Below are 24,513 nucleotides of genomic sequence, written 5' to 3'. Positions count from 1 at the left end.
ATAGGATATTATTTTCCCCTTGGTAACATTACCAGCTATAAAATATTTAACAAATATACACTGAGACATGGGAACAACCCAATGTATTTTCCTCTGCTTTGTTGTGAGTGTCATTTTAGATTGAAGATGGGAGTACAACTTGCAATGATAGCAGCCTTGTGTCTGCCCTTGTGGCAGTCTCTGAAACCTATTCCACTGAGTTCAGCAATATTTCTGCTGTAATATTTTTCTCCAGCTCACCAGGCTGGTTCGTTGGCTAGAGGTAATGAAGCAATATCATTTCAGGGCATGTTAAAACCTCCACAGAATATTGGGGAAAATAAGTTGCTTTATTATCATGCTCTTTGCAATCAAGGAAAGGTGAGTAAGTGGTTGTATGTAAGGAGCTTGTTTTGCAGTAAGCTAAAATAAACACTTGACATGCTAATGAAAGCAATCTTATACCAAACCACTAAAGTATTAACGGTGTCTGTTATTATGCTATTAAATATATTGTTCTCTGCCTCCACACTGTTAGTAGAGAAAAGTAAGTGTGAACTGCACAGCAGATTCTTATGTCAGTGGTTGTATTCCATAGATTTTCACTGCAGAGGTATTGTCTGTGAAAATGGATAGACTAGGAAACCTCTTTTACTCACTGGTTCCCTGCAGTGTTTCAGGTTTGACATGTGCAAACATGCCAGATAATTTTCTTCTTTTTTGTTCTTTTTTTTCCCCTGCCACTTTTCCTGCATCCTGGGAGAGTAAAAGTAGCCAGGGATAATTTTGCCTTTCCCTCAGTCAGGTGCATTCATGGATTGAGTGATTGTAAAGTGTCAGGTGAACAAAATATGTTTGGTGCTAAACAAAACATATGCATGTCTTTCTTCAGTAGCTTCATAACACAATCTTAAAGTGGTTACATAGACAAAATGGCAGTACTTGTCACAACACAGCAGCCATGAGTTGGCACAAATACCACAGTCACCCGTTCTCATCCTACTTATTGTCACCAAGCAAAGGCAAACCATTTATACAAAAGCCTAGCACAACAAAATCTTAAATGTTCCTTGTGTCTCTTACCTACCTCCCCATGTGTCCTCCCATATGTAGTGAACAGCACAGTGTGTGCAAGAGGGAGAAGCAAAACTGTTTGCCCTTTCCTTCTTTATGGGATTTCTCAGATGTAAAGCAGATCCTGCCAAAGAGCTTCCCCATCCATTCCCTCCATGGTCTGTGGAAGACCAATATTGTATCAAAGATGAGCAACACATCTAGTAACAGCAGCAAAAATGCCTGCTTTTTCTCTTCCTCCAGTAGAAAAATAATCAATCCATGCAGCAAAAGCCATTTTTTGCCCTCCTTCAAGGGATGTGAAGACAGAACTGGAGCTCTGGAAGTTGTCTTGCTCCAGCTTCTCTCATAAGCTGTTCCCCAGATGAATGACCAGATTCCTCCTGATAGATTGATAGGCTGTTGGTCTCCCAGGATCACCTGTGAAAGGAGCAGGTCTGTTGGAGTTATTTGTCCAGGACAAACTTTGTCTGCTTTCCATTCACTTGGTGGAAAGGAGAACAGGTTGATGAATAAGCCAAACCACAAAGTTCAAAATGAACACAAATCACCTTTAACGGAGTTGATAGTATTGGTTCCTTTGCCTGATGGGGTCACCACAATTTGGCCTCTTGGCTTTCAAAGGTAACATCACATTTCTGAATGCTGTGTCAGAAATCCAGGCTCACCAGCTGGCACCTGCCTGACTTGGTGGATGCTCTGTCCATGAGAGATGTCACAAATTAGGCAAAATAAAACCGCATCTTAATCTCAACAACTCATTGGTCCAGCAGGTCATGGCCATTCAGTAGGATTCTCACCTGGCTCCTCATCCCTTCTCCCAAAAAAACTTCTGGGAAATGGCAAAAAGTGTGTAGTCTTGGGACCAGGAAATAAACCTCTGTTCATGGCTTAATCTTCTAATTGTAAGATTAACATAAGGCTTCCTCTTCCTGCTTCTCCTTTATTTGCCACAAATTTTGCCACTGTGCTGCTCACTCTCTAGCTTCATGGAGAGGGACCTAGTGTATGCACCCACCATAGTCCATGGCACTTGGCTTGTGCTGCTTCCCTCCAAGGTGGGCTCAGTCCTCTCTGGAGCTGGTGGGATGCACACAGATGGCTCTTTTTTGCCATTACACAGAGATGTTACAAGCGTCTCATCTGAGGGTCTTCTGACACTGTGCAGGCCTGATTGTCTGTCTCTTTAAGGTATTAATATTATCTAGATTTGACTTCTTAATATGTTTTAATATGTTCTGCCGTTTATAGCAAGGGGTTCTTTTATCCCTTGATAAACTGTATTTACAGCCATACTTTGCATCCCATGGGGCAGTCATATTCTTCAGTAAAGCATATTCTTTCTGCTCCAATCATAATCTACTATAAATAAACATTGAGACACATTATTATACTTCAAAAAACACAGTCATTTATTCACCCTTAAAAGTGTTGCTTTTTATTAAGATAGCTTAGAACTGGCTGTCTTCTTTTTGCCAGCAAACCTAATCCTTTAAAAAAAATGTTCAATGAAGATGAAGTACTACAGAAGAAATTCCCTGGGAAGGATGTGTATCAAACATATCTGTGAGACGTCTCACCTTAATGCAGATGGGTTATATTTAAAAAGTGGCTATTAACCTCCATCCTCTGTGGTTGATAGCTTCTTTTTTTTTGCTTCTGTTTTGAAGTCTACCATCTGTCCTGACTGATTACAGCTTTCAGAATATTAGGTGATCACCCTGCACTTAGCCAGGGGTAAAAGAGGATGTTATCTGTATTTTCTCTCTGAGCAAACATTTCTTGAAGATTCTTTTCATCGGTGAAGTGGCTTCTGCTGTTCCATTAAATTGCCATGCAGTGGCTGTGCAAAACTCAGAAAACACAGCTTATTTTGGCCTCCGCAGGTGATGTGCAGTCCTGTTGTGTTGGCCATTTACCCATGTGGGTTTCTTTTAGCAACTGAATGTACATCTGTGTAACAGCACCAGAAAGACACTTGCAATTCCTGTTTTTACCCTGAATGCTTTGGAGCAGATTGTCTTCCTTCTGAGATGAGCTAAGGTGCAAAAGACTAAGTTACTGCACTGACTAATGCAGTGTTGTCAGGGGAGAATTCTACCCAGTGACCCACCCCTAGACACCTGCAGGGGGCTCATCTGTCAAGGAATTCATTGCTCATTTTTCAGCATGATGTGAATAACAGTAAACCACCATGATTGCTCAGGTCCAGTGCAGGAGATGGGGCTGGTCCCTTCATTCCAAAATGCTGATGCTAAGTAGTCCATGGTTTTGTTTGTATTTTGTGAGGTTTTTTTATGAGTGTAGTCTTCTCTTTGGCTTCTCTGTCTGTTTCTCCTATTTGTGAAAAATCAAAATAGGTCTTGAGTTTTATTTTGACTGTGGCTTGGAAAAGAAGCCATGTGGCTGTCCCTTGTAGTCTGTAGTTACTGAGATGTCAGGCACACTGTAAAAGTATGAACAAATAGTAAATTTATATAGTAATGATAAAATTTGAGGGTTTATTTTGCACTTGCCCACATGGGGTCATTTTGTTTCTCATGGATGGGACTAAATGTAGGGCCAGGAGTCAGGGCTTCTTTATACTGTTGTGAACTCTGCATCAACTCACAGGAGCAATTTCTGTCCCCTTTTTTGCACTACAAGCACAGTGGTAATACTGTGCAGCACCTGTATTGCACAGTCTGAGTCAATGGAGAGTTAGACCCAGTGAAAAGGCAAGTAAGCACAGTATGGGTTGTTCTGGTTTTGGGTTTTTTGGCATCAAAATGCCAGTATTATCTTTGTCCTCTGCACAGACTGCCTGTGACACCTAGAGTGTGATATCCATCCATATTCTGGCTTGTTTGGTCAGCTCAAGCTTCCAGGAGATGTCTCCCTCCATTTGTTTTGAAGCATCACAGGAATAGCGATGCTCAGCATCTTTGGCAATGAAATGTTCCATGTCCCTTGCCCGGCACCTCTATTGCACAGTCTGAGTCAATGGAGAGTTAGACCCAGTGAAAAGCCAGGTGAGCACAATGTTTCCAAGCAGTGAGTTGAGACAAACCAGCATATTTCTGTCTTCCCAGGACTTAATTTTATGCTGTAGCCATTGTCCCCTGGTTCTTCCCTAACAAGGGGGGTTATAATAAAGCTGAGTTAGTTGTCTTCTGACCCACAGAAGAGTGAAGAAAGGGGGACATGCATGACTTCACTGGGCTTTAGCCAAGACTATTGTATTTCTCCGGATGTTAAATACATTAAATACAATAGTTTCATTTTTAACTTCTGCGATAAGCCACTCAAGCTACAGTTTTCTCATTCTCTTCCCACACTCCTGGACAAAATGCTGCATGGAAATGAAACACTATTATTTATTGGACTGACAGCTTCACTGGACTGGGTGCATTCACAGTAGCCTGTTCAGGGCTGCATCTGCAGCATGGTAATTTGTTGAAGCAGCACAGAGGGAAGAGTCTCATAACTCCATTAAACAATTACTGCAGATAACTCGTTACTAACCCTTCTTAAAATTTACCCCAAAGGGGTTATATACAAGTAATGATTAAAACTGACCTAAATCATAATTTAATTAAAAGAAATTAAAATGAAAACTGAAAATGTTCAGCAACCTCAGGCCACCACATTAATGATTCACTTTAATGTGTTTGTAGTTCTGCAATAATGGCCTTTGTGTGTATGTGCTTCTTGGTTTATGTCTGATATTATTTTACCACTGGAATAGTTTGAAAATGGTTGCAGGCTATATGATCTCAAGTGCCTATATGAATGTACATGTGCTTTCTTCTCACATTTTATGGGTTTCAGTGAAGCCAGCACATCTACTTGTGTGCAGAATGCAGATCAAGGCCTATATTTTTCACTTTCTCATTAATTAGTTTCTCTGCTATACAATAAGGACTTTCATGTCATTAGTATGATTACCATAGCAGTATTTCTGTGCTGTAAAAAAAAAGACAGTTCAAAACTGGCTCCCCTTGTCTGACAGATCTTGGTCGTACTTGTATTTGTTTACAAGCTAGAAGCACAGGTCAGACCAGTGGAGGGATGCCAAAGTCACTGGCCAGGCAGAAAAGCAGAGGATGCTCCTGAACTTGCATGGCAGAGCCATTCAGAGATGTAACAGGATCCAACCTGGTGTCCCAGATTGTGGCACTTGCACAATATAAGATGAAAGCCTCGGGTATTGGCCCTTTATCACTTTTATTTCTACCCCAGGAAGGAGGAAGAGGTTTGGAAAAACCTTATTCTGAACACTGACACTCTATGGATGATATAAATAAAGCTTTCTCTGTAGCAAAAGCAATTTTATTATTAAGAGCCTCTGTGTTCATGAGTTGGACTAGACGATCCTTGTGGATCCTTTCCAGATCAGGATATTCTGTGATTCTGTGTTGGAGAGTTAGAAATTGACTGGTTTGTACTGGTTATGCAGAATTTCTTCCTTGGAATAAAAAAAATACAGTATCTGCAATTTTGTTTTCTTCTGAAAAATGTCTTTTTGCAGCAGTTTTTGGGGCACTGACTTTAGCCTCATCTCTATGTATGTCACCAGCTGCTTGTGAAGAAAGGTGCTGCTGAAGAGGAGTAGGTGTGTGAGCAGACATAGCACTTCCTCAGCTCTGAGATGGGAAAAGCCAAGAGGCCAGCAGGCTATTAATATTTTTGACTTGCCATGTTTGTCACAAGAACAGTGGAAGATGTAAGAAGCCACATGTTTCCAGGCTCTTACAGAGAAAATGTGAAGAATACCAAAACCTCCTCCAAGGGTTTGTTCCCTGACCTTTTATCAGGATCTTGTCCCAGCCCTATCCTGTCTGATGGCTGGCTTATTTTTTATCATATTATCATGTGGGGGCTGCCACTGCAGCTGGCACCTCACTGAGCATGCTAAATACCTCTCCATAACAGAAAGTGGGCAGGCACTCCTGGAGAATCCTCTTTTCTGGTGGAGTTAGAAGTGCCACTTACTCTGCCAGCTTGCTGAGGATGCTGATTGATCCTTGTTTAGCCTCTTTTCTACCAAATATAACATTTGGGGAGGGGGAAGGGGAATGGATTTTCTTGATGACCTCAAAGAAAATGCCAAGATAAGAGAGCAAGAACCTATCAGGCAGTAGTCACTTGGCAAGAGAAAGCAGAATAGATGGACAGAAGAATGTATTTTAGTGTCTGATGTGCTTATTTTGTTTGTACAGTACTACTGTAATCCTTAAACTTCTGTTTTTCAGAACTGACTGTCATGCCAGGGGGAAAAGAAACAGATGTTCCCATTTGTCTTGTGATGTGGCTCAAAATCATTTACATTTTCTGGCCTAAAATGACACGACATGTCATTTGCCACTTTTTGTATCTCCTTTGGAGTGAGTGACAGATTGCTGTTCAATTACCAGTGTAATAGAAAAGCAAATATTGTGAGGACAGCTTTCACCTAAAGGAAATACAATCACTGATTGCTGCAGTAGTGGGAAAGGAAGGATGGCAGATACTGTAGAAGCCATTCAGTGGAAAAGACATTTTTATTATAAATAATGTCGTGGGGAAGACACAAGGAATGTACTGGCTCTAGCTTTTCTGCCTGGAGAAAAGGAGAGCCAGGGGTGAATAAAAATATGATGGAAAAATTGTCTCACTACTCTTGTAAAATAGATTTCCAGCTCTTTGCCTTGAGGATGTGCTCCTTAAAGCCTTCCCATCTGCTCTGCACCCAGTTCCAGTGAAGAGCAATAACTGCAGAAAGACTCTTCATCAGTCAAAGACACTCAGTGAGAGACTCATTAGAAGGGTTTTATAAAAGTGGAAAAACCTGTTTGTCAAAGACTTTGGGATTAGTTACTTCTCCACTCTGTAGTTTGCTTTCTTGTCAGTGTATTCATGCTCTGCTTCCACCCTTTCTCACAAGATAAATAGATACTCCAGGCCAAGCAGAGCTTAACCATTCCTTCTGCAAGTCATTTATTTGAGCATCACTTGTCCAGTCTTAATTTTTAGCATTTCCTTTTCTCTATTTCTGCCAAAGTCACTTGCCAGGCACAACACTTACTGTCAGTACATTGATCAAGATGAATTTTCATGTCATGATCCAGTCAGTCTATTGGATTGGATCAGAGTGCAAGAGGTGAAGTTTCTGCTTAAAGGTTTTTACATTTTTCTTTCTAAAGGAACAAAATGAAGTGAAAACATGTTGAGAATCCTGTAATTTAGGTTCTATGAAACCAACTCTAAACAGTGAATGTCCAGTGAAATAATACATTTAGAATTGATAAATGTGGTTTACCTAATAATCTACCAAACCAGATGATCATTTTAAGTTTCTCTTGTAGTTTAAGTTTTCTCTGAGTGACTTAAGAAGAGATATAGTTCCTTGGCAATAAATATGAATGAACCCTTGAAATACCTGGTTTTAGTCAAGTAAGTTGTGCTTAGAGTCATAATAATGGATGTAGAAGAAAGTATCATCTGGAAATGGAGTTTTAAATTGTGAATTCAGTAAGGTAATGCTAGAATTAATTTCATTTATATATCAGTAGTTACATTTATGCCTGACCTGCTTTTTCTGGTTGTGAAGTTCTTTCTGCATAGAGTGAAAAATGTTACACTTGATCATAATTGAATCCTTGAAGCTTTGGCACTGCTCATTTTACAGTGATGCAATAATCTCTTTTGGTCTGACCTATTGGTAAAGATTTTTCCAGTGCTGCTGTACTGCTGTGTTATAGGATTGTCTTTTTTTATGAATTACTTGCTGCATAGCTTGATGGCACCAAGCCTATGTTTTAAGAGAAAAGGAGTGGAGGAGAGAAAAGTTTAGCTAACTTTCTGGGTTTTTTTCCATGTGGTCCTCCTATTGTGTGTGGACAGGCAGAACAGTGACTTTGAAAGCAATACCTTTTGATTTCAAGTCAGGGAAAGGAAAACCCTGCAGCTTTTGTCAGTTCATTTTGGTCATCCACATAACACAGTTTTTTACAGGTTAGAGCTCACTAATGTGCTAAGAAATCACTATGGCAAGGCAACCATTAAGGTTCGAATTCATACAAGGGTTACCAGGAGGGCAGGAAGCTCAAGTCCCCACTGGTGGCCATCAGCCCCACCCTGCCCACCTCTTGTCTCTCAGGTGAGAGGTGTCAAGTTCCTGCTCCATCTCCTCTCCTCCTGAGAGCAGCTCTGTGCAGGGCCAGCCTTGGAAATAATTCTCCACTAGTCCCATCTGCTGGATGCCAGGAAGAATTGCCTGCTGGAAAGAGGGAAATCATCATACCTCAGCCTTTAAATATCAGCTGGGTGCAGTGTGCCACCAGATGTACATCTGCCTGTGGAAAGTATGTGCCCTCTCTGTTTTCCTTCCATCCACCTAATCACATTTGGACCACTGCTAAATCCCATCACCAGGTCCCATGTGTTAAGTAAAAGCAAGGTGGCTGACACAAGGAACTTCAGCTGTGCTGTTTTAGAGAAGCTGCAATCAGAAAACCCGGCAGCCAGCAAAGACCATAGAAAAAAAATATGTGTATCATTATCAAGACATTGCCAGGCCTGGGAATGAATTTCCCTTCTCACAATGTATACGCTCAGCAGTCAACTTTTCAAATACTTCATTAAGACTGGTGCTCAGCTGTTCTTGTGGTGCTGCAAAGCAGGGTGTGTGGCCATGGCATCTGATCCTCCATGCAGCTCTGCAGCCTATCATGTTATTATGAAGCTAAAAGAACCTTTTCCATCCCTGAAAACAAAGAATTTCTGATATATTTCTAATCAGGGCAAGCAAAGTTTCGGAGACCTATAGATATTTTTCAGGGTATTACCCGTTTTGAGTGGTTCTTTGCTGTTTGATGCCTGCCTTCCAAAAGAGAGCTGGAGGGTAGAAAATAGATCATGAATGTGAAGTAGTGAAGAAAATTGGGAATGAATGTGAATGTAAAAAGGGGAAAAATTCATTCAGTCCTAGCAGTCTTACTTTGGTTTGATGCGCTCTCTTCATTACAGCCATTTGTGATGCATTTTTATACTTTATGTTAAGTGGCATTGTGGCTTTTGCTTTAAAATTCAATTCAGTTGATCCTTCCCTTCCATAGGCATGGAAGTTCTGCAGGTCAGAAACACAGCCCGAGAATCCTGTTGCAATGTCACAGGAAGAAAATAACCCTGGGAAAAAACCTCTTTATAAAATACATAGAAGTTCAAGCAACAATTTCATTTATTGTGGACTGTGTTTAAGGAAACATTCCTCTATTTGGTTTTGTTATTTCCAGTGAGCCTATTGAGATAAATTGTATAATCCTCATCTTGAGATAAAAACCATGACTGGTTTAAATTGAACTGGTCCTGTTGGCAGGTTTGCAGATTTTTTCAGCTTACCTTTACATCTCTCCTTTTTTATCACAGCACTTTGCTGTAAATTAACAGTTTGTTCTAAATTGGTTACAATTAATATTGCAGTGCTCCAGGTACCAATAAAAAGATATATCATAAATAATTTTTATGTGTTTTTCCCAATAGGTGGTAATGGCACAGTGGATAAGCAAAACACCGATGAAAATAAGACACAGAGTCAAGAAGCAGGTTTGTGCCCAGCTCCTTAAAGGCCTGTCTTGGGTTTTATCCACTTTGGTGAATAATAATCTTAGTCAGTGCTTTTGAAGGAGAATGTTTGTACATTTTCACCAGATTAGCTCAGGTCTTGAGCAATTCTCCCATTAGAGACCGAATCTTCATTTATTATGAATGAACGTGTTGCAGTGCAGGAATGCAGACCCCCTCTCCAGCTTACCAGCTCTACGTTCTCCCTTTAAGGTGACTAATCTACCTAATCCTCTCACAAGGAGTAATTTTTTTTCCCTCTCTGCATAGAATAAGAATGAGGGAAAGAAATTTGGGGAAGGAGGAAGCAAGCAGCAGGCTCCTTCTGATAAAAACTCAACTCTTGAATATTTTAAAGGGTATTTTCAAGTTTTAAAAAATTGTCTGCACAAGTCACAATGGTTATGAAGATTTAAATTCATAGAGAAGAATATTGCATATGCGGTGAGTGAATGTCAGAGTTCACATGTGGTGGGTTTTGCAGGTGACACAGTTATAAATTATAGTGAGTTCAGTATGTTGGAATATAATGTCACTCCATGCTCACAAGAGATTTTTTTCCTGTTTGTTTTTTTTTCTGTTGTCTGATTGTTTATGGTTTACAGAACTCTATTCTTTGCAAGAGACAGCTAGAATGAATTAGTTACCAAAAGACTTGAAGTGGCAATCAAAATGTCTCTCTATTCCCTTATTTCTTAAGTATTTCTTTAACTGTAGTATTACATGTAGCACAGTTTTTCTCATTTGATTAGGATTTTTTTCCCATTGTAATGCTGAATGTTAGAGAGTAAAAGGGTTTTGTTTGGAAAGACTTGAGCTGAAGGTAGCCAGTCAGCAAACAGCAGATAAAATTAGAAGGCCTGGATTCCTGACTTACCTGATTTTCTTCCTGTATTGTGGTAATGAGAAGTCCATTGAATGAGGGTCTTGTCCTGTGCAGTGGCCACTGTGTAGGTAGAAGGGCAGCTTTCCTCCCTGCCTTCCTGTCCTGCATCTGAGTGTTAACATCTGATGTTGCCTGACGTGTTTGAAGTCCTTCTGTGTTTCATGTCCTTTTTGTCACCTTTTCTGCCTCCTAATGCGGAGCAGGCAGTGCAAGGTGAAGCCAGAAGCAAGCAGTATTACAGAATAAAATAGATTCCCATGGATCTCAGCAAACTTTATCCTCCCCAAGATAAGGGTATGGTGATGTTTTGTAAGTGCTGGAGGGCAGCCACATATCCTTCCCTGGTTTTTTCACTTTCATGCTAGTTGTATTTTAAACAGGCCCAGGGGACCAGGGAGAAGAATGCATTATTCTGTGTGAATTGAGATTGTCTTTTGAATCTCTGACTAGACTGTGGCATATCTTTTTTCAAGCAATTTTGAGCTTTTAACTTTGCCAAGTAGTGCTTGACTGCTAGCTCACCTAAGAGCTAATACTGCCTGGAGGTCCTGGCTCCAGTTGCTGAGGTTCCTGTTAAACCTGATTATAGCAACTGCAGATGCCCTATACACAGTGCTTGTCAGTGATAGTCACTCTGATGGGGTGAGTATTTCAGTTTGATTGAATAAAATACTCTTTTTTTTACCCAAGAGAATTAAGGAATATTTGCCTCTTGAAACTACTACTTTGCTGTAGGTGTTTTAAATGCCTTGTGCTTTTTCCAAAACTGCTTGTTATGACTTGTTGCAATATGAGCTGTCAGAGCTGGTTTATCAGAGCCATGATATACGTTGTTTTGCTATCTTGCATTGGTACTCATGTTTCATTATTCTCATGAAGAGTGCCAAATATAAGATCCAGACATTTGAGGTCCCAGATCCAGAAAATGTCATACTTTAGGGATGCAATTTAGGTACATGCCTAAAGATAATGTCATGCCCACTCACAGCCCAATATCACCTCCTTGACCATGGGCAGATGATGTTGCTGGAAAAAATGATTTGGCTTAACAATTTTCCCTTCTGGTTTACATAGTGGCAGGAACAGAGAGGGCCACAATTAGCCCAAATTGGTTACATGCACTTAGTGAGTCTCTGCTCTTTTCTGCTCTATGCACTGCAGAGACAAAGCATCACCAGGAACTTTGAGGGTGCTGCTTTTTCACCCCTTCTTGGCAGTAGAAAATGACCTGATTTTCCAACGTACACAGTTGTATGCTTAGAAGATTTCTAAACGCTATAAGTGACTACTGTTAGGAGCAATCCCACCAAATGTTAAAGTTCTTATTTGTATTATCTAAACCAAAGGCATAAACTTCTTCTGAGTGTGACAAACCATATACTTCAATATTGTGAAAGAAAATATAGAACAAAAATTTTATGCTCTATTCTTACCTGGTGCATTGCATAAAGATTTTTATATTCTCATTATAGGGAAAAATATCATGATATTATAAAGAAAAGTATATATCATAAAGAAAACTATTGTAGTGGAGAAAAGAATAATAGTCTGAAGAGACTGAAAATTTTAAACTGTGCAGGGTTTTTTTAAAGTCTGGCCTCCAGTTGGTCATCAATGGGCTTCACAGTTAACACATGGAAAAACAACATGGCAGGTGGTTCTGAGCTCTTCTTTCAATCTAGTTAAAAGTACTAGATGGCTATATAAGGAAAATATTTTCCCAGAATCACCAACAAGTCTTTTGAAAGAAATTAAAGTCTAGAAATTAAAATGAAAGCTTATAAAGATTTTTAGAACTATAAAATTTAGCAAGAAATAAAATGTTTTCACTTTCACTATTTATTTAAGTTCAGGTACCAGTTGTATCTATTAACTACAATAGTTTTACCTGCATGTTCTATTATTAAAAAACTCCAAGCTGCAGATTTTTAGGGACTTTCTAATTTCAGGCCTGATTCATGAAAGCTGCTATATTCAGGAAAGCATTTGCATCTATTCATTTGGATTCCAGTGGGATTCATGGACATGATTCAATTTAAGAATGACTTAATTGTTTTTTCTCAAAATATATGGATTAAATGAAAAAAATTAATCTGAAAGCAAATAGAATAGCAGCACACCCATGAAACCAATAGCTGTTCTTCTCTCTGTATTATGAGAAATTGAAATACAGATTTAACCTGGCTCTATTGGAATGTTAGATTACATCTTGCTTAGGGAAGACGATCAGACCAGTAATAGCCAGTGAATGGATGGAAGCCCAGTAAATGAAATTCAGGTCCAACACCTTGTCTCAATAAGGCATAACACTTTTTTTTCAGTAAAGTGGTTCATCAGTTTACTATTTAATGAATAGCTTCTCTTTCATTTCCTTTGTTCTTATAGGTGAAACAAAACCTTCAGCTGCAGCCAGCCTATCGTCAGAAGACATGGAGCTGAATGAGAATAAAGGTACAGATTGGAAATTGTGTTTTGACATATCCCGTCCCAAGAGGACATTTCATGAAACTGTTTTTTCCTTTGTCTGGAAATAGCCAAAATCACAGTTAAACAATACAGAAATAGGTAAATGCTTGGATTTTCATTTACAAAAGTCTTTGTAATGAAGTACTTGGTACCAACTGTTGTGCTGGTAGGAGAGATGCCACAAATTTTTAAGTCCTCTTGTTATGGAGTTAATATTAAAATATCATACATGACATATCCAAAATAAGCCCAAAGCTTGGGCTCACTGGGGTGATTCACAGGCATATAGTTAAGCATGCACATCTATCTCAGCAATAGCAGCTCCCTGTTCAGTGCTCTCCTGATGCGGGAAAAGAAAAACACAATAGCTATAAACACATCAGGAGGAGACAGGAGGAGATGAAGTCATAATAGAAAGGCAGAAAGTAATATTTATCTTGTGCAGACTGTGCTGGGCACTCAGATAATTTAGTTTGTAATAAATATTTAAAAGTGTCACAGGACCAAATGACAGGGTGTTTAGGAAACAAGAGAGATTATCTAATTTAAATGTTTCAAGCTGAGATTTTTCCTGTGGAGTTGTTGGTTTACCAACAGACAGGAACCAGTGCACAGCTGTATTGTTTTTGATATTCCTGTAATAATCATGCTATTAGTTGCTTGTGCTGGTCTACATATTTTAGCATTTTTGTGGGGGTACGTCAGGAAGAAGTCTGGGTAATATACAAAATGTTTGCTACTGGTAATCCAAAACAGGAGTTATGCTATCTATAATAAATACAATCCATCAGTATGGCCTTCAAGAAAGACTAATAGAAAATTTTCATGCATTTTACTGAGATAACATAATTATTAACATCCATTAACTTATTTATTTTAAAAGATTTAATGTTTAATTCAGCATCGCTACTTGACTCTCTTCTCATTTTTCTAGATAAGTGTGACAGGGTGTGAGATCCTGCCCTTTTGTTCAAAGCCACATGCTGGACAGCCTACATACTTACCTGATTATGAGTTCAAAGCCTTGTGCAGGTTGATTTAAGTGCTCTTTGAACAGATTGATTGATGCTGCAAAATAAAAAAAGAACCACAAACCTTTGCTGGAGCACTGGCTTTTGCTTTTGATACATCACAAATTGAAGTCGTGGCAAGGGTAGTGGAAGGCAGAAATAGTGATGGATTCAATGCCAGCATGGCTGGTGATAGCCTGTCATTAATTTCTCTTGTTTTGATGACATTTGGCCTGTTTATGTATTCTCTATCTGGAAGACTCCCCATTTTGTCTGTTTCACAATGTGAGGGTCACAGCAAGGCTTTGGGTTTGGATCTTCCTTTTCTGTCTGCAGTCAGCTGACAATCCCAACAAATTGGTATTGTCTGAGTGTTTGTTCCTAAATGAAGAAGAGGACTGTCTTCTGATAAGCTTCTCAGTGTGTAAACTCTCCAGGTTTTTACACCATTGCATTAGAAGTCTCTTCTTAGGAAAGAAATCGTCTTTGTGTGATAAGTCTCACTTTTCATATAATATATTAAGAATATATATAGTGTTTTCCGCTCTTCTCTTGAGAGGCTTACAAAAGAGCTAGTACCCTGAGAGATCCAAAGTGCATTACCTCTTTGATGTCCTACCTCTCCTCATAAGAAAGATGGGAAGCGTCTGGTAGGGGAAAAGGAGTGACACAAACTCTCCTCCATAGATTTTGTTTGTAAAACTGTACAATTAAAAAAAAAAGAAAGAAAGAAAAGAAAAGCTATGGCCATGTTTTCATATTTCTTGCTAGTTATTTTTAAAGAAAACAAGAATTTTGAACAGCAAGGCCACCAGGGACCAGGCCATGGTTTTAATCCTTATTTCCACTGGTAGATTTTCAGCTTTGCAGATTTTTACTGTGAGGGTGCCAAGGCATTGGTAGAGGTTGCACAGAGAAGCTGTGGATGCCCCATCCCTGGAAGTGTTCAAGGCCAGGTTGGATAGTGGAAGGTGTCCCTGCTGGGGGCTAGGAATGAAATGACCTTCAGGATTCCTTCCAACCCAAACCACTCTGTAATGCTTGAATGTTTCTGTAATTTCAGATTTGGAGGGGTTTTTAAAATAAATAATACTGTTATTAAAAAAGTGCTACTTCTGGAGAAATGGCACTTTTACAAAATCCTGGCATTTCTGAAAACACCTGATGCTCCCAAAACAAATTCCATCTTTCAAATTGTTTGCCCACTGAGTTAACAAGGCTAAAACCTCCAGGTTCTGGAACATACTAATTTCTCTAGTTTATCTTCAACTAAATGAACAGGACATAAAGCATTTAAAGAAATTATGTTTTCCCAGTCCTTCCACTTAATTACTGTAAAGGATTTATGGCAAAGAAATCTAGCTTCACATTCCTAAAATGCATCATTTAAACCACTCTTTCCTGCTAGGAAAGTTTAGGTCTTTCAAATGTCAGCTCACTTTGAGTGCACCAAAACAAGGATTTTGATTCCAATTAGAATTGACTTGCAGTTTTTCTGCTTTTTTTTTTTTTCCTCATGTTTCTGGGATTAAAATATAGCAAACACATTGACGTAGTTATTGCTCTAAAATGTGATGATATTCCAAACAAAGCACATCCATGTCTGCTACTATGAAGAGCTAGGATTTTTGTTTAAGTGAGTCCTCTTTATCATTTTTTTTAAAGGAAAAGAGGGAGGATGGGAACATGAAAGGGATTTTCATTATAAGAGTGGGGGGCAATGCAGGAATTACACTCGAGGGGCTTAGATTAAAATGAAAACCTCCTGTGAGACTGCAAATCTCACACTAATCTAAAAGTATATGTCTTCTGTTACCATAGGAGAGATACTGTCCAGGAAAATAAGTCCACACAAACCCAGTTTGCACATGGCCTTTGAGCAAACTGAATCTTTTCAGTGTTCATTTGTCTCCAGAAAAAAAAGTGGGGGAAGGCAGATGCAGGAAGGGGGAGAACAGTCATATTTCAAAAATATCAGGATTTTCAATGCAACACTGTAGAGGTATCCTCTTACTCCAGTCTGTGCCAAGTTTCTCTTTCCACTGTCTGCAAAGAACTGTTGCAATTTTACCCTTATAAACTTGCATGCTTAACTATGATCTCCTAGGGGAGAGTTGACATCTCTGGGCAGCACCCAAATTTCGAGTGAGAGATGCTTCTTTCTATGATGTGTAAGGGCAGAACAAAGTTGTTAAAGTCATTAATGTTTATGCAGTAGTTAAAGGGTGTATCAGGCAGGCTGCACTCAGTCTGGTATGTCTGTCTGTACAAGATTGTGCTGGGGCAACAAACTCATTTTAAACTGACCACGTAGTCTGTAGAGATTGGATTGAAGGATTGAACCTGTGCTTAAGTTTTGTTAAAGAGAGTATGTGTACATGCGTGTGTGTGTGTGTGTGTTTCAGAGAATGTTTTGCATCTTCATCTCAGTTGCCCCTTCTACTAATTACTATTTAACCCAATTTAATGATTAGACTTTCTGGCAGGAAAATGTAAATAGGAACTGGATTTAGTACAAGTGAAGCATAAATCCCTACTATGCAAAGTTTCTGTGCACAATACATTGATTATAATTCATTAGCACTTAATAAGAACTGAATTTTCATTTGAAGGTCAACTAAATTAAATCATATACTAATTAATTTTAAAAATAAAGAAGTGATTGATTAATTATTTCCAGGTGTTCACCAAATTCTGGGCTTTCGTGGGAGTGCCATTGAAAGCAAGTCACTGTTTTTCTGCATTCTCTGGAGTCAGATTCAGTTGGCTGGAGGGCTTGTGTTTTCAGAAGCAGAATTAGATCTATGACTTGGCTAGGGGTTAGCCCTAAAAATTCTCTTTGGGCAACCCAGAAGCTGGTAAGTATCCTGACTGTAAAATATAATGGGTATAAATTCCTGTTTGGCCAGCTGTAGCTCTCAGTATGGAAAAATCATGATGTCCTAAAGACGTAAATGATTGAGAAGGGATAAACTGAAAAAGCATTTAAAATGCAGGGGAGCTGTGCAAATTGACATAAATTAGTCATTGGTAAGCATGTGAAAAAGATTGACTGAAAGGCCAATATGTTTAGAAAGAGGTATTTAAAATCAGTTCTTAGGTGCATATTAAGACATCTAAATGACTGACCTGATTTTGAGCACTCAGCAGCTACCAATGAAATGCTTTTACTTCACCCTTGGGCTATGATTACACCTAAAGTTTCAGCCTGAAAAATTTCAATTATAGGTAACTGAAAAAGAACCTTTTTCAATGGAAGAGTTTTAACACCCTCAGCCATACCTGTGGCTTTGCATGCCTACTCAAGTGATAACATTTTTCTGTCCCTTGGTTAGAAGGATTCCTGTGAAAGCAAACTAACACAAGCTAATTTGTGGGGTTTGGGGTTTTTAACCAGGGATGTCAGCACCACCATCCAACCAGCCACTTATTCTCTTAACAACTTCCACAGGGTTCACTGCAAGCTGTTTGTAATGTGGGTTTTTCACTTCTTCACATTTAATCTGACCTGAGTTGTGCATCCAGATGGGGTCTAGCCCCTGAACTACTCAAGAGGTATTTCTGCTCTGCCCTTCACCAGTATTAGTGTCTGTAGCAGTGAACACTAATCCACTTAGCTGGTTTATTTAAATCCTCTTATTTTTGAATATTAGCTGACCTGGAGCCATTCAGCTGTGCTCCCATCAGTCCAGCATGAGAGCCTGCTCTTTCATCTCCTCCCTCCAGCCCTTTCCCTTGGACAGGCTCTAACCAAGGCAATCAGGTTTTTCTCAGCTTTTTCATTTCCCAGAGCCCTGTACAACAGGTCCTGCTCCTTATGTCAGGAGAAGGATGCCCACAGTTTTTATACCAGCTGCACCTGGAATTTCTCAGGTGGACAGAAGGTGAGATGCCCTTCTGTCAGCTTGAAGCACAAACAAGTGGAAGAAGTATTTGGTGGTCTCACCTGCAGAGATGAACTGTTTGGTCTATTACCTGAAAACTTGATAAAATATCTCTAGGAGTTGTTGCACCTAAAAAGATCTGGTTTACTAAGCATATTTAAACTTGGGCTCCAATAAATCTAATCTGTTATAAAGATAGATTAAAATGAAATCTTGGTGGATATAAAAATAACATTTTGAAGTCAAAGCTGAAGAATCTCTTCCTAACTTCTCATAAATCATCATTTTATAGTAATTCATTTTAACATATTTTCCTCAGTTTATGAGGCAAAAGAATACCCTAATCATGTGGAAGCCTCCATGCACAGCATTACCTGTAATTTTAGATGTCTGCTTGATTTCTTTCACTCTGGAAATATTCCAGTCATTTATCACAGTATCGTGCTTAAAAAAATAAAATGTACTGAACCTGTTTCTTTCCTAATGACCAGCATTTTCCCACTTTGATCTTCTTACAGCTCTCTAAAACATGGTGATTTATCTATGCTGTGTACAGGACCCAGGTGTTCTGCACATTAGAAACTACTCAGTAAATAAGCCATACAGAGAGTAGCTGGGGAAGTGAATTTTAAAAGAGCGTGAAAACCACTTAACATTCAGTTCTTACCATCTCCCCTCTTCCTTAGCTTTTGCAGAATCATGTTTGAGCAGCATTGCCTCATACAGTCAAAAGAAAAATTAATAATATGGAAAAGCATGGGGATTTATACAGGATTTAGACAAAATAGTGCATGACTGTTGGCAGGAAGGATAGGATTGATAGTTCACTGCAAGCTACATGCTTTTATTGGAGATGAATTCAACATACAGTTGACAGGAGCAGTGAATATACTTACAGACTATTCTGATAAGTTTATTTAAAGCCTAAGTATTTCATAAACAGATTGTTAAAGACTGGGGCTAATTCCCAGGTGGACTCAAGCATGCAGTCCCACGAAACACTTGTTTCAATAAAATGAAGGGTAGCAGAGACAAGCACTCCTGACACGGACCCTGACACTCCAGCCAGCAAGGAGGAGTTTGGAGGGAACTAAGGGATGCTCAGACTTCAACAAGCACTTAAGCTCCTCGTGTGCAGCAGATAAATGTGGCCTATCTTTGGCTTATTTATGCAATTAAATCTCCTGTTTGGTTCCTTCATGTGTGATTTTAGGAACTGTGTTCCACTGTGGTATCAGAAAGAGGGTTTCTTTCAGTCCTGACTGGAGGAGTGTTAACTTTTACAGCCCCAATTTGTACTTACCCAAAGTAAATAGTGCCCAGTGTGTGTGTTATTAAAAAGTTAAGCAATACTGTGCTGTGAAAGAGTATCCTGGCTTGGATTCTCTGGTATGACTTAGCAGATAATTAACTATGTTAGGAGAAGGCTAAGATTGCTTTATGCTATTTTACAAAATCAGGTGAGTAAGAGGTGAACAAAGGCCTTAGGGACAGCCAGAGCTCTTGTAGACCTTGGAATCATACAGGACTATAATACTGGCCTTACACACAGTTACACAAGGCTCCAAAGGGCTACATGGGAACAGAGGATCAGCTGAGCCTGAGGAATACCCCTATCCTATTAAAAACTTGCACAGAGAATGTAGTGTATCATGAGCGTTTTTATTGATAACTGCCTTTGGTTTTACAATTTCACTTTTGCTTTGCACAGATTTGCTTCATAAATCTGGATTTATTACTTCGCTTTATTTTACTCTTATTAATCCTAAAAGTAAATCTGTCTTTGGACATGTTGGCTTGAATATTTAGTGCAATATTTGGTTTTGAAAATAAGGAACCTTTGATATGATCTTGACATTAAGGATTTTGGAGCTCAGAATCTGCATGGTAAAACCAATCAAGACAGGTTTCTGCTTCTGATATAAAACTGGGAGACTTTTACAGCTAGGCAGTATCTTCTGTCCTTTGTCTGTTATTTTCAGAGACACGCTTTGCAAAAAACAACCTGCGAAAAATTATCATTGTAAATTGCCTGGGATAATTTGGAATTCAGTGCAGTTACATTGCTTTCTCAAACAGTGGAGCAATTAGGCAACTGTTTATGATAAAATTGAAAGTTTAACACAAAATTACAATTGCTTGAGAATGAAGCCCATGGGACAGACTGCCAGCTGTGCCAGTAGGTGGGAATAGTGATGGCAGCCCTCCCTCTGTGATGCTGCATGAGAAATGGCAGCATGATGGGGCACATACAGCAGTCAAGCATGAGCCTTCTTAAAATCCATTAGTGTCATTGACCACTGCACGTAATTGTGCCAGCGATGCTGAGAATTGGTTTTTGCATTAAGTTGCAGTCATTCCTCATCCGGGGAAAAAAAGGTGGCACCAGTGAACCCTAAAGGCACCAGTCTGGGAGTATGAAGGTGCAATAGATGTGGGATAAGAGAGCTCTGAGGGAGTGATGGGGCAGAGCTGCTTGCTGCTCCCCCTCCCAACGCAGGTGACACAATACTTACTGTTGGACCTGGAGAACCAGCAAAGGGAAAACCTGCTGCCCATGGTTAGGGTCAGCCCCCAGAAACCTTTGCAACCCTATGTTGATTTCTTCTATCCCATTGGTTCTTCCCCTTTGCTCTGCCCCTGCACCCTCATCCCATTGGTCCCGCCCTCCCAACGCAGGTGACACAATACTTACTGTTGGACCTGGAGAACCAGCAAAGGGAAAACCTGCTGCCCATGGTTAGGGTCAGCCCCCAGAAACCTTTGCAACCCTATGTTGATTTCTTCTATCCCATTGGTTCTTCCCCTTTGCTCTGCCCGTGCACCCTCATCCCATTGGTCCCAGTGTTTTATCCCATCCCCTGCCTTTCCCATTTTCCCTGCTCCTTGGAGCTCTTGTTCTTGGCGTCTTTCACAGAGTGCCCTGCTCACAAAGAAAGTTTATTCTCTGTGGAGTATCATACAAGGAAGACTTGGAAGAATTGAACAGCTAGCCAGTGTGAAGTAAAGATGTGCCTGTGCCCCTGAGCCGTCCTTCTCAGGACACTTCTTCGGGAGAGTCACGGCACCCTTACCACCACTCTGTCCACTGCAGCACTTACCATCCCTCTTGACTGCTTGAAGGGCTGTGTTTGGCATCATGTACTCAAGGCAGAGGACTTCTGATTCCAGCTTTGCCAGTACAATTCCATTTACAAGCATGCAGCTGTATCATACAGAAAAATATATTAATTTAGGGTATGGAGTTACAGGTAGTACAGGTCTCGGCTTATCTGAAATCCTAAGAGCTGTGTCAAAAACCTCAGCAAAGCCAGAATTTCCCTCAATGTGTTTCAAGTTTGCTTGAAAAATTCCCTATAGAATTTCTTGCTACCAAGAATTTTTTGGTACCAGGAGATCCTTCCTGGATTTTTGATTAAACTTGGAATTTGATAAAATTTGAATTTAGTTTTGCTTCAATTCAGGCTGATAAGGATAATCCTTTGAACCTCATTGTACAATATGGTATGGAAGACTGGTGCAGTAGGGCAAATGAAAGTGCAGCAAGTATAAAGTTTAGCAAGTTGTACATCAGTGAGTTATTCTACTTTCAAACTTGGGTTTTTTAAACTTATTGTCATGCCATGAAAGTAAGAAACTGTGTGGGTAATTAAATATTTGCCTTGGGGGATTATTTGCAGTTAATTAAAGCCACAAAATTTCAGCACATACCTTTCCTACAGATTATTAAATTTGGATCAGATATTAAAAACCTAGCTTTCTACTTATCCATCAGAGATTACTTTTGGACACTTTCAGGAACAGAGTTTTACAGGGGCATCCTTGGGTAATTGTAAAATTTGCTCAACAATGTTGTTGAGAGGGACCTTCCAGAACTAAAGCTGTAAAAGCACTGTCAGGGCATAATTTATTATCATGTGCTGTAGATCTTTTGGCACCTTCATCTACTTTTTCCATTGAGCAGGATTTTAGAAAGCATCTCACATGGGAACACAAACACTGATTATCTGCTGCTGCTGTTATGACCTGGAGTGGACTTATCCTTGTGGTTTGCACAATGTCCAGTTAGATCAGCACTGGTTTTTAACGAGGTTCAAAGAGAGCTCTTTATCCAATGAAATCTGTGTCTGAAGAGGATGAGCAAAATCACTAAACCACACTAAATTGAGTGTCTGTGTTTCTGTATTACCTGAATGCAGTGGAATTATGCATTATGTACTTCTCCATCCCTGTGCAAAAACTGGCTGTTGTCAGAAAATGCTGTTTGATGCAACAAAATAATGCCCTGTGTTTATGAAGACCCCAGATAGCACAGCAGTTGGACTTTCTGCCAAAATGTAATTTAAATCTCAATGTGGCACTGGTTCCAAGCATTGTTTTGGGCAGTTCTATTTTGTAGTCTGCCCCAAAAAAGAAAAGCACTCTTGGCCATAATGACCTTGGGAGCTTTGTCATCAAGTGACATGAGGCTAGGATTTACATGGGGATTTATGGGATTTAATGTTTCTGGAAAGATTTAAAGTTTCTGTAAATTCAACCATGAAAAACTGTTATTCTAAAGAAATAATAAATCACTTTATTTATCAAGTAGGTGGTTCATGGTATTTCTCATAGATTTGTGCTGCTTCATTCATTAGGAATAAAATTCTTGGTAGTGCTGCTGATTATTCTTATGCAGCCTTCTTCGCCAGCTCCTGGTTTAAGGTTTGTACTGCCAACAAAAAACTACTCAGTAAGGGTAGGGATTCTGAAATCAATTTGAATAATTGGAACCCACAAATATATTTCTGTAGTTTATAAGACTGTAGTTAAACAGATAGAAAATTGGTCAGTGTATCAAAATGCCAAATATGAAGCTGGCACCTAAGAGCTCCTCTAACTCAAGTCTACTTTTCCAGCATGAAAACTGCTTCAGGATTTATTTGTTTGTTTGCTTTTTTTCCTCAGATTCCCTGAAAGACTCCAAAGGCACACAGAAGGGTGATTCAGTGCATCCTGTGGTGTGTGAACAAGATCAAGCCAAAGGTAAAGTTTTGTATCAGTTTTTTAAGACAGACATGATGAGCCAGTGTGAAACTTTAGTTCTTCTAGTGTCAGCACCCAGTGGGCTTCAGCCTGACTTCTGCCACCTTAAGGAAATGCTGTTGTCTGGTAGAGGTTACATGTCAGCCAGTTGTGGGGCAGTAACCCCTGATGCTACTGGGAAAGCCACATGTCTCTGAATAGGTTTAGCCATACTGATCCTGAGCGCATAACACTGTTATTGTGTCCTCCTGTGTTGTTATTGTGGTTCTGAAAGCCCGTGGGGTGTTTCTGTTCCTTCTGCTAACCATCAAGTGCAAGCACTTTACAACAGCTCCTATGAGAAACAGCATCAAGGCTGAGCTGCAAAAGAAAAACTGTAAGTGCTGCAGGGTCAGTTTTGACCAGCTAACTAACTTAATGCTTAGTACTGTTAAGCGATATTTTCATATATAAAATGTGTCCAACATGGTTCACTTACTAGAAAAAACAGCAGTGCTTGGCTTAGAACTACCATGCTGTAGTTCTACAGTTCTAAGGTTCATGTTCTGTTTTAATGAATTTAGCATTGCCTGCAAGCAGCATCATCCTGGTACCATTTTCTGTTTGCTGTATTAACAGGACAACAGGATGTTTCTGCAAATGAGGACATAAAAACTGGGGCAGATTCCCAAGACTCCTGCATGGAAATAGAAGGTACACCTTGTGTTTTGAAATCAAAAAGCAAGATTAACAAGCGAAAACACTAACACAGAATCATGGAATCATAGAATGTCTGGGATTGAAGGGACCTTAAAGATCCTTAAAGATCATCTAGTTTCAACCCCCTTGCCATGGGCAGGTACAGCCAGGTTGCTCAAAGCTGCATCCAACCTGGCCTTCAACATGTCAAGGGGTGGGGCATGGACTGTGTGTGTCTCTAGGATTGCGATGAGTCCTGGTGAAGATCCATGTTTGGAGTAGGCACATGGGATTTTGTGCTAAATCCCAGGAAGTTCAGTATCTTCAAGGCTTGGCTCTAAACTAGAGCCCCTTGAATTTCCTTGGACAGCTTTTTTATTTGTACTCATGGAGGAAAAGATCCTTTTCCTCTGCCAATGTTTTTAATGGCAAGGTCTCTAGTGGGTGTTAATCCTTTCATGTCCATTCTGAAAAGCCTTACTCTTCATCTTTTTATCAAATTTATTCAGATCCAATGTTGAACCAAGAAGACACAACAGAAGTTGAGACTCCTTTGATACTTGGTGCAGAGGAAAAGGAAGAAGGAAAAGAAGAAGGAGGTGAGCCTATTATAAAGCAGATGGAGACAGAGAATGCTGCAGGCCTCATGTTATCCTTTTCTATTGTGAGGAAACATGGAAAGGGCACAGAAAACGCTCTTTTTCCCCCTAAGGAAAAATCTTTTTTTATCTTATCTTTAAGTGTAGTTTTGATATATTTGACTTGGATTTCAATAGGAAGCTAAGTGCAAAAAAGTGCACACACAGGTTCAAAAGTGGCATTTAAATACTCTCCTCAGATTTAAGCCCATAATGCTGATTAAACAAACAATTTATGTCCATGTAAGTATCGTTTTGATTTGCTAGAAGCATTCAGAATATTTAAATAA

At 39.6% G+C, this 24,513-nt stretch overlaps 1 protein-coding gene across 4 annotated transcripts in view; it reads left to right on the top strand.

Annotated features, from left to right (window-relative positions):
• Window positions 1-24,513, top strand: part of MACROD2 (mono-ADP ribosylhydrolase 2) — an 852,624-nt gene that overhangs the window by 790,110 nt on the left and 38,001 nt on the right. For 3 of the 4 annotated variants that reach the window (XM_039717140.1, XM_039717139.1, XM_039717138.1), the window contains exons 12-16: window positions 9,556-9,618; window positions 12,908-12,973; window positions 22,830-22,907; window positions 23,526-23,600; window positions 24,095-24,184. In XM_039717140.1, coding sequence (XP_039573074.1) covers window positions 9,556-9,618; window positions 12,908-12,973; window positions 22,830-22,907; window positions 23,526-23,600; window positions 24,095-24,184 — 372 coding nt within the window. The remainder of the gene's footprint in view (window positions 1-9,555; window positions 9,619-12,907; window positions 12,974-22,829; window positions 22,908-23,525; window positions 23,601-24,094; window positions 24,185-24,513) is intronic. The other variant, XM_039717141.1, reaches the window with a different exon arrangement.

The sequence above is a fragment of the Passer montanus genome, unplaced genomic scaffold (genome assembly GCF_014805655.1).
Source record: "Passer montanus isolate IOZ18808 unplaced genomic scaffold, ASM1480565v1 scaffold37, whole genome shotgun sequence".
Classification (NCBI taxonomy): domain Eukaryota; kingdom Metazoa; phylum Chordata; class Aves; order Passeriformes; family Passeridae; genus Passer; species Passer montanus.
The sequence above is the reverse complement of the archived record's forward strand: the minus strand, read 5'-3'. Positions and strand labels throughout refer to the sequence as shown.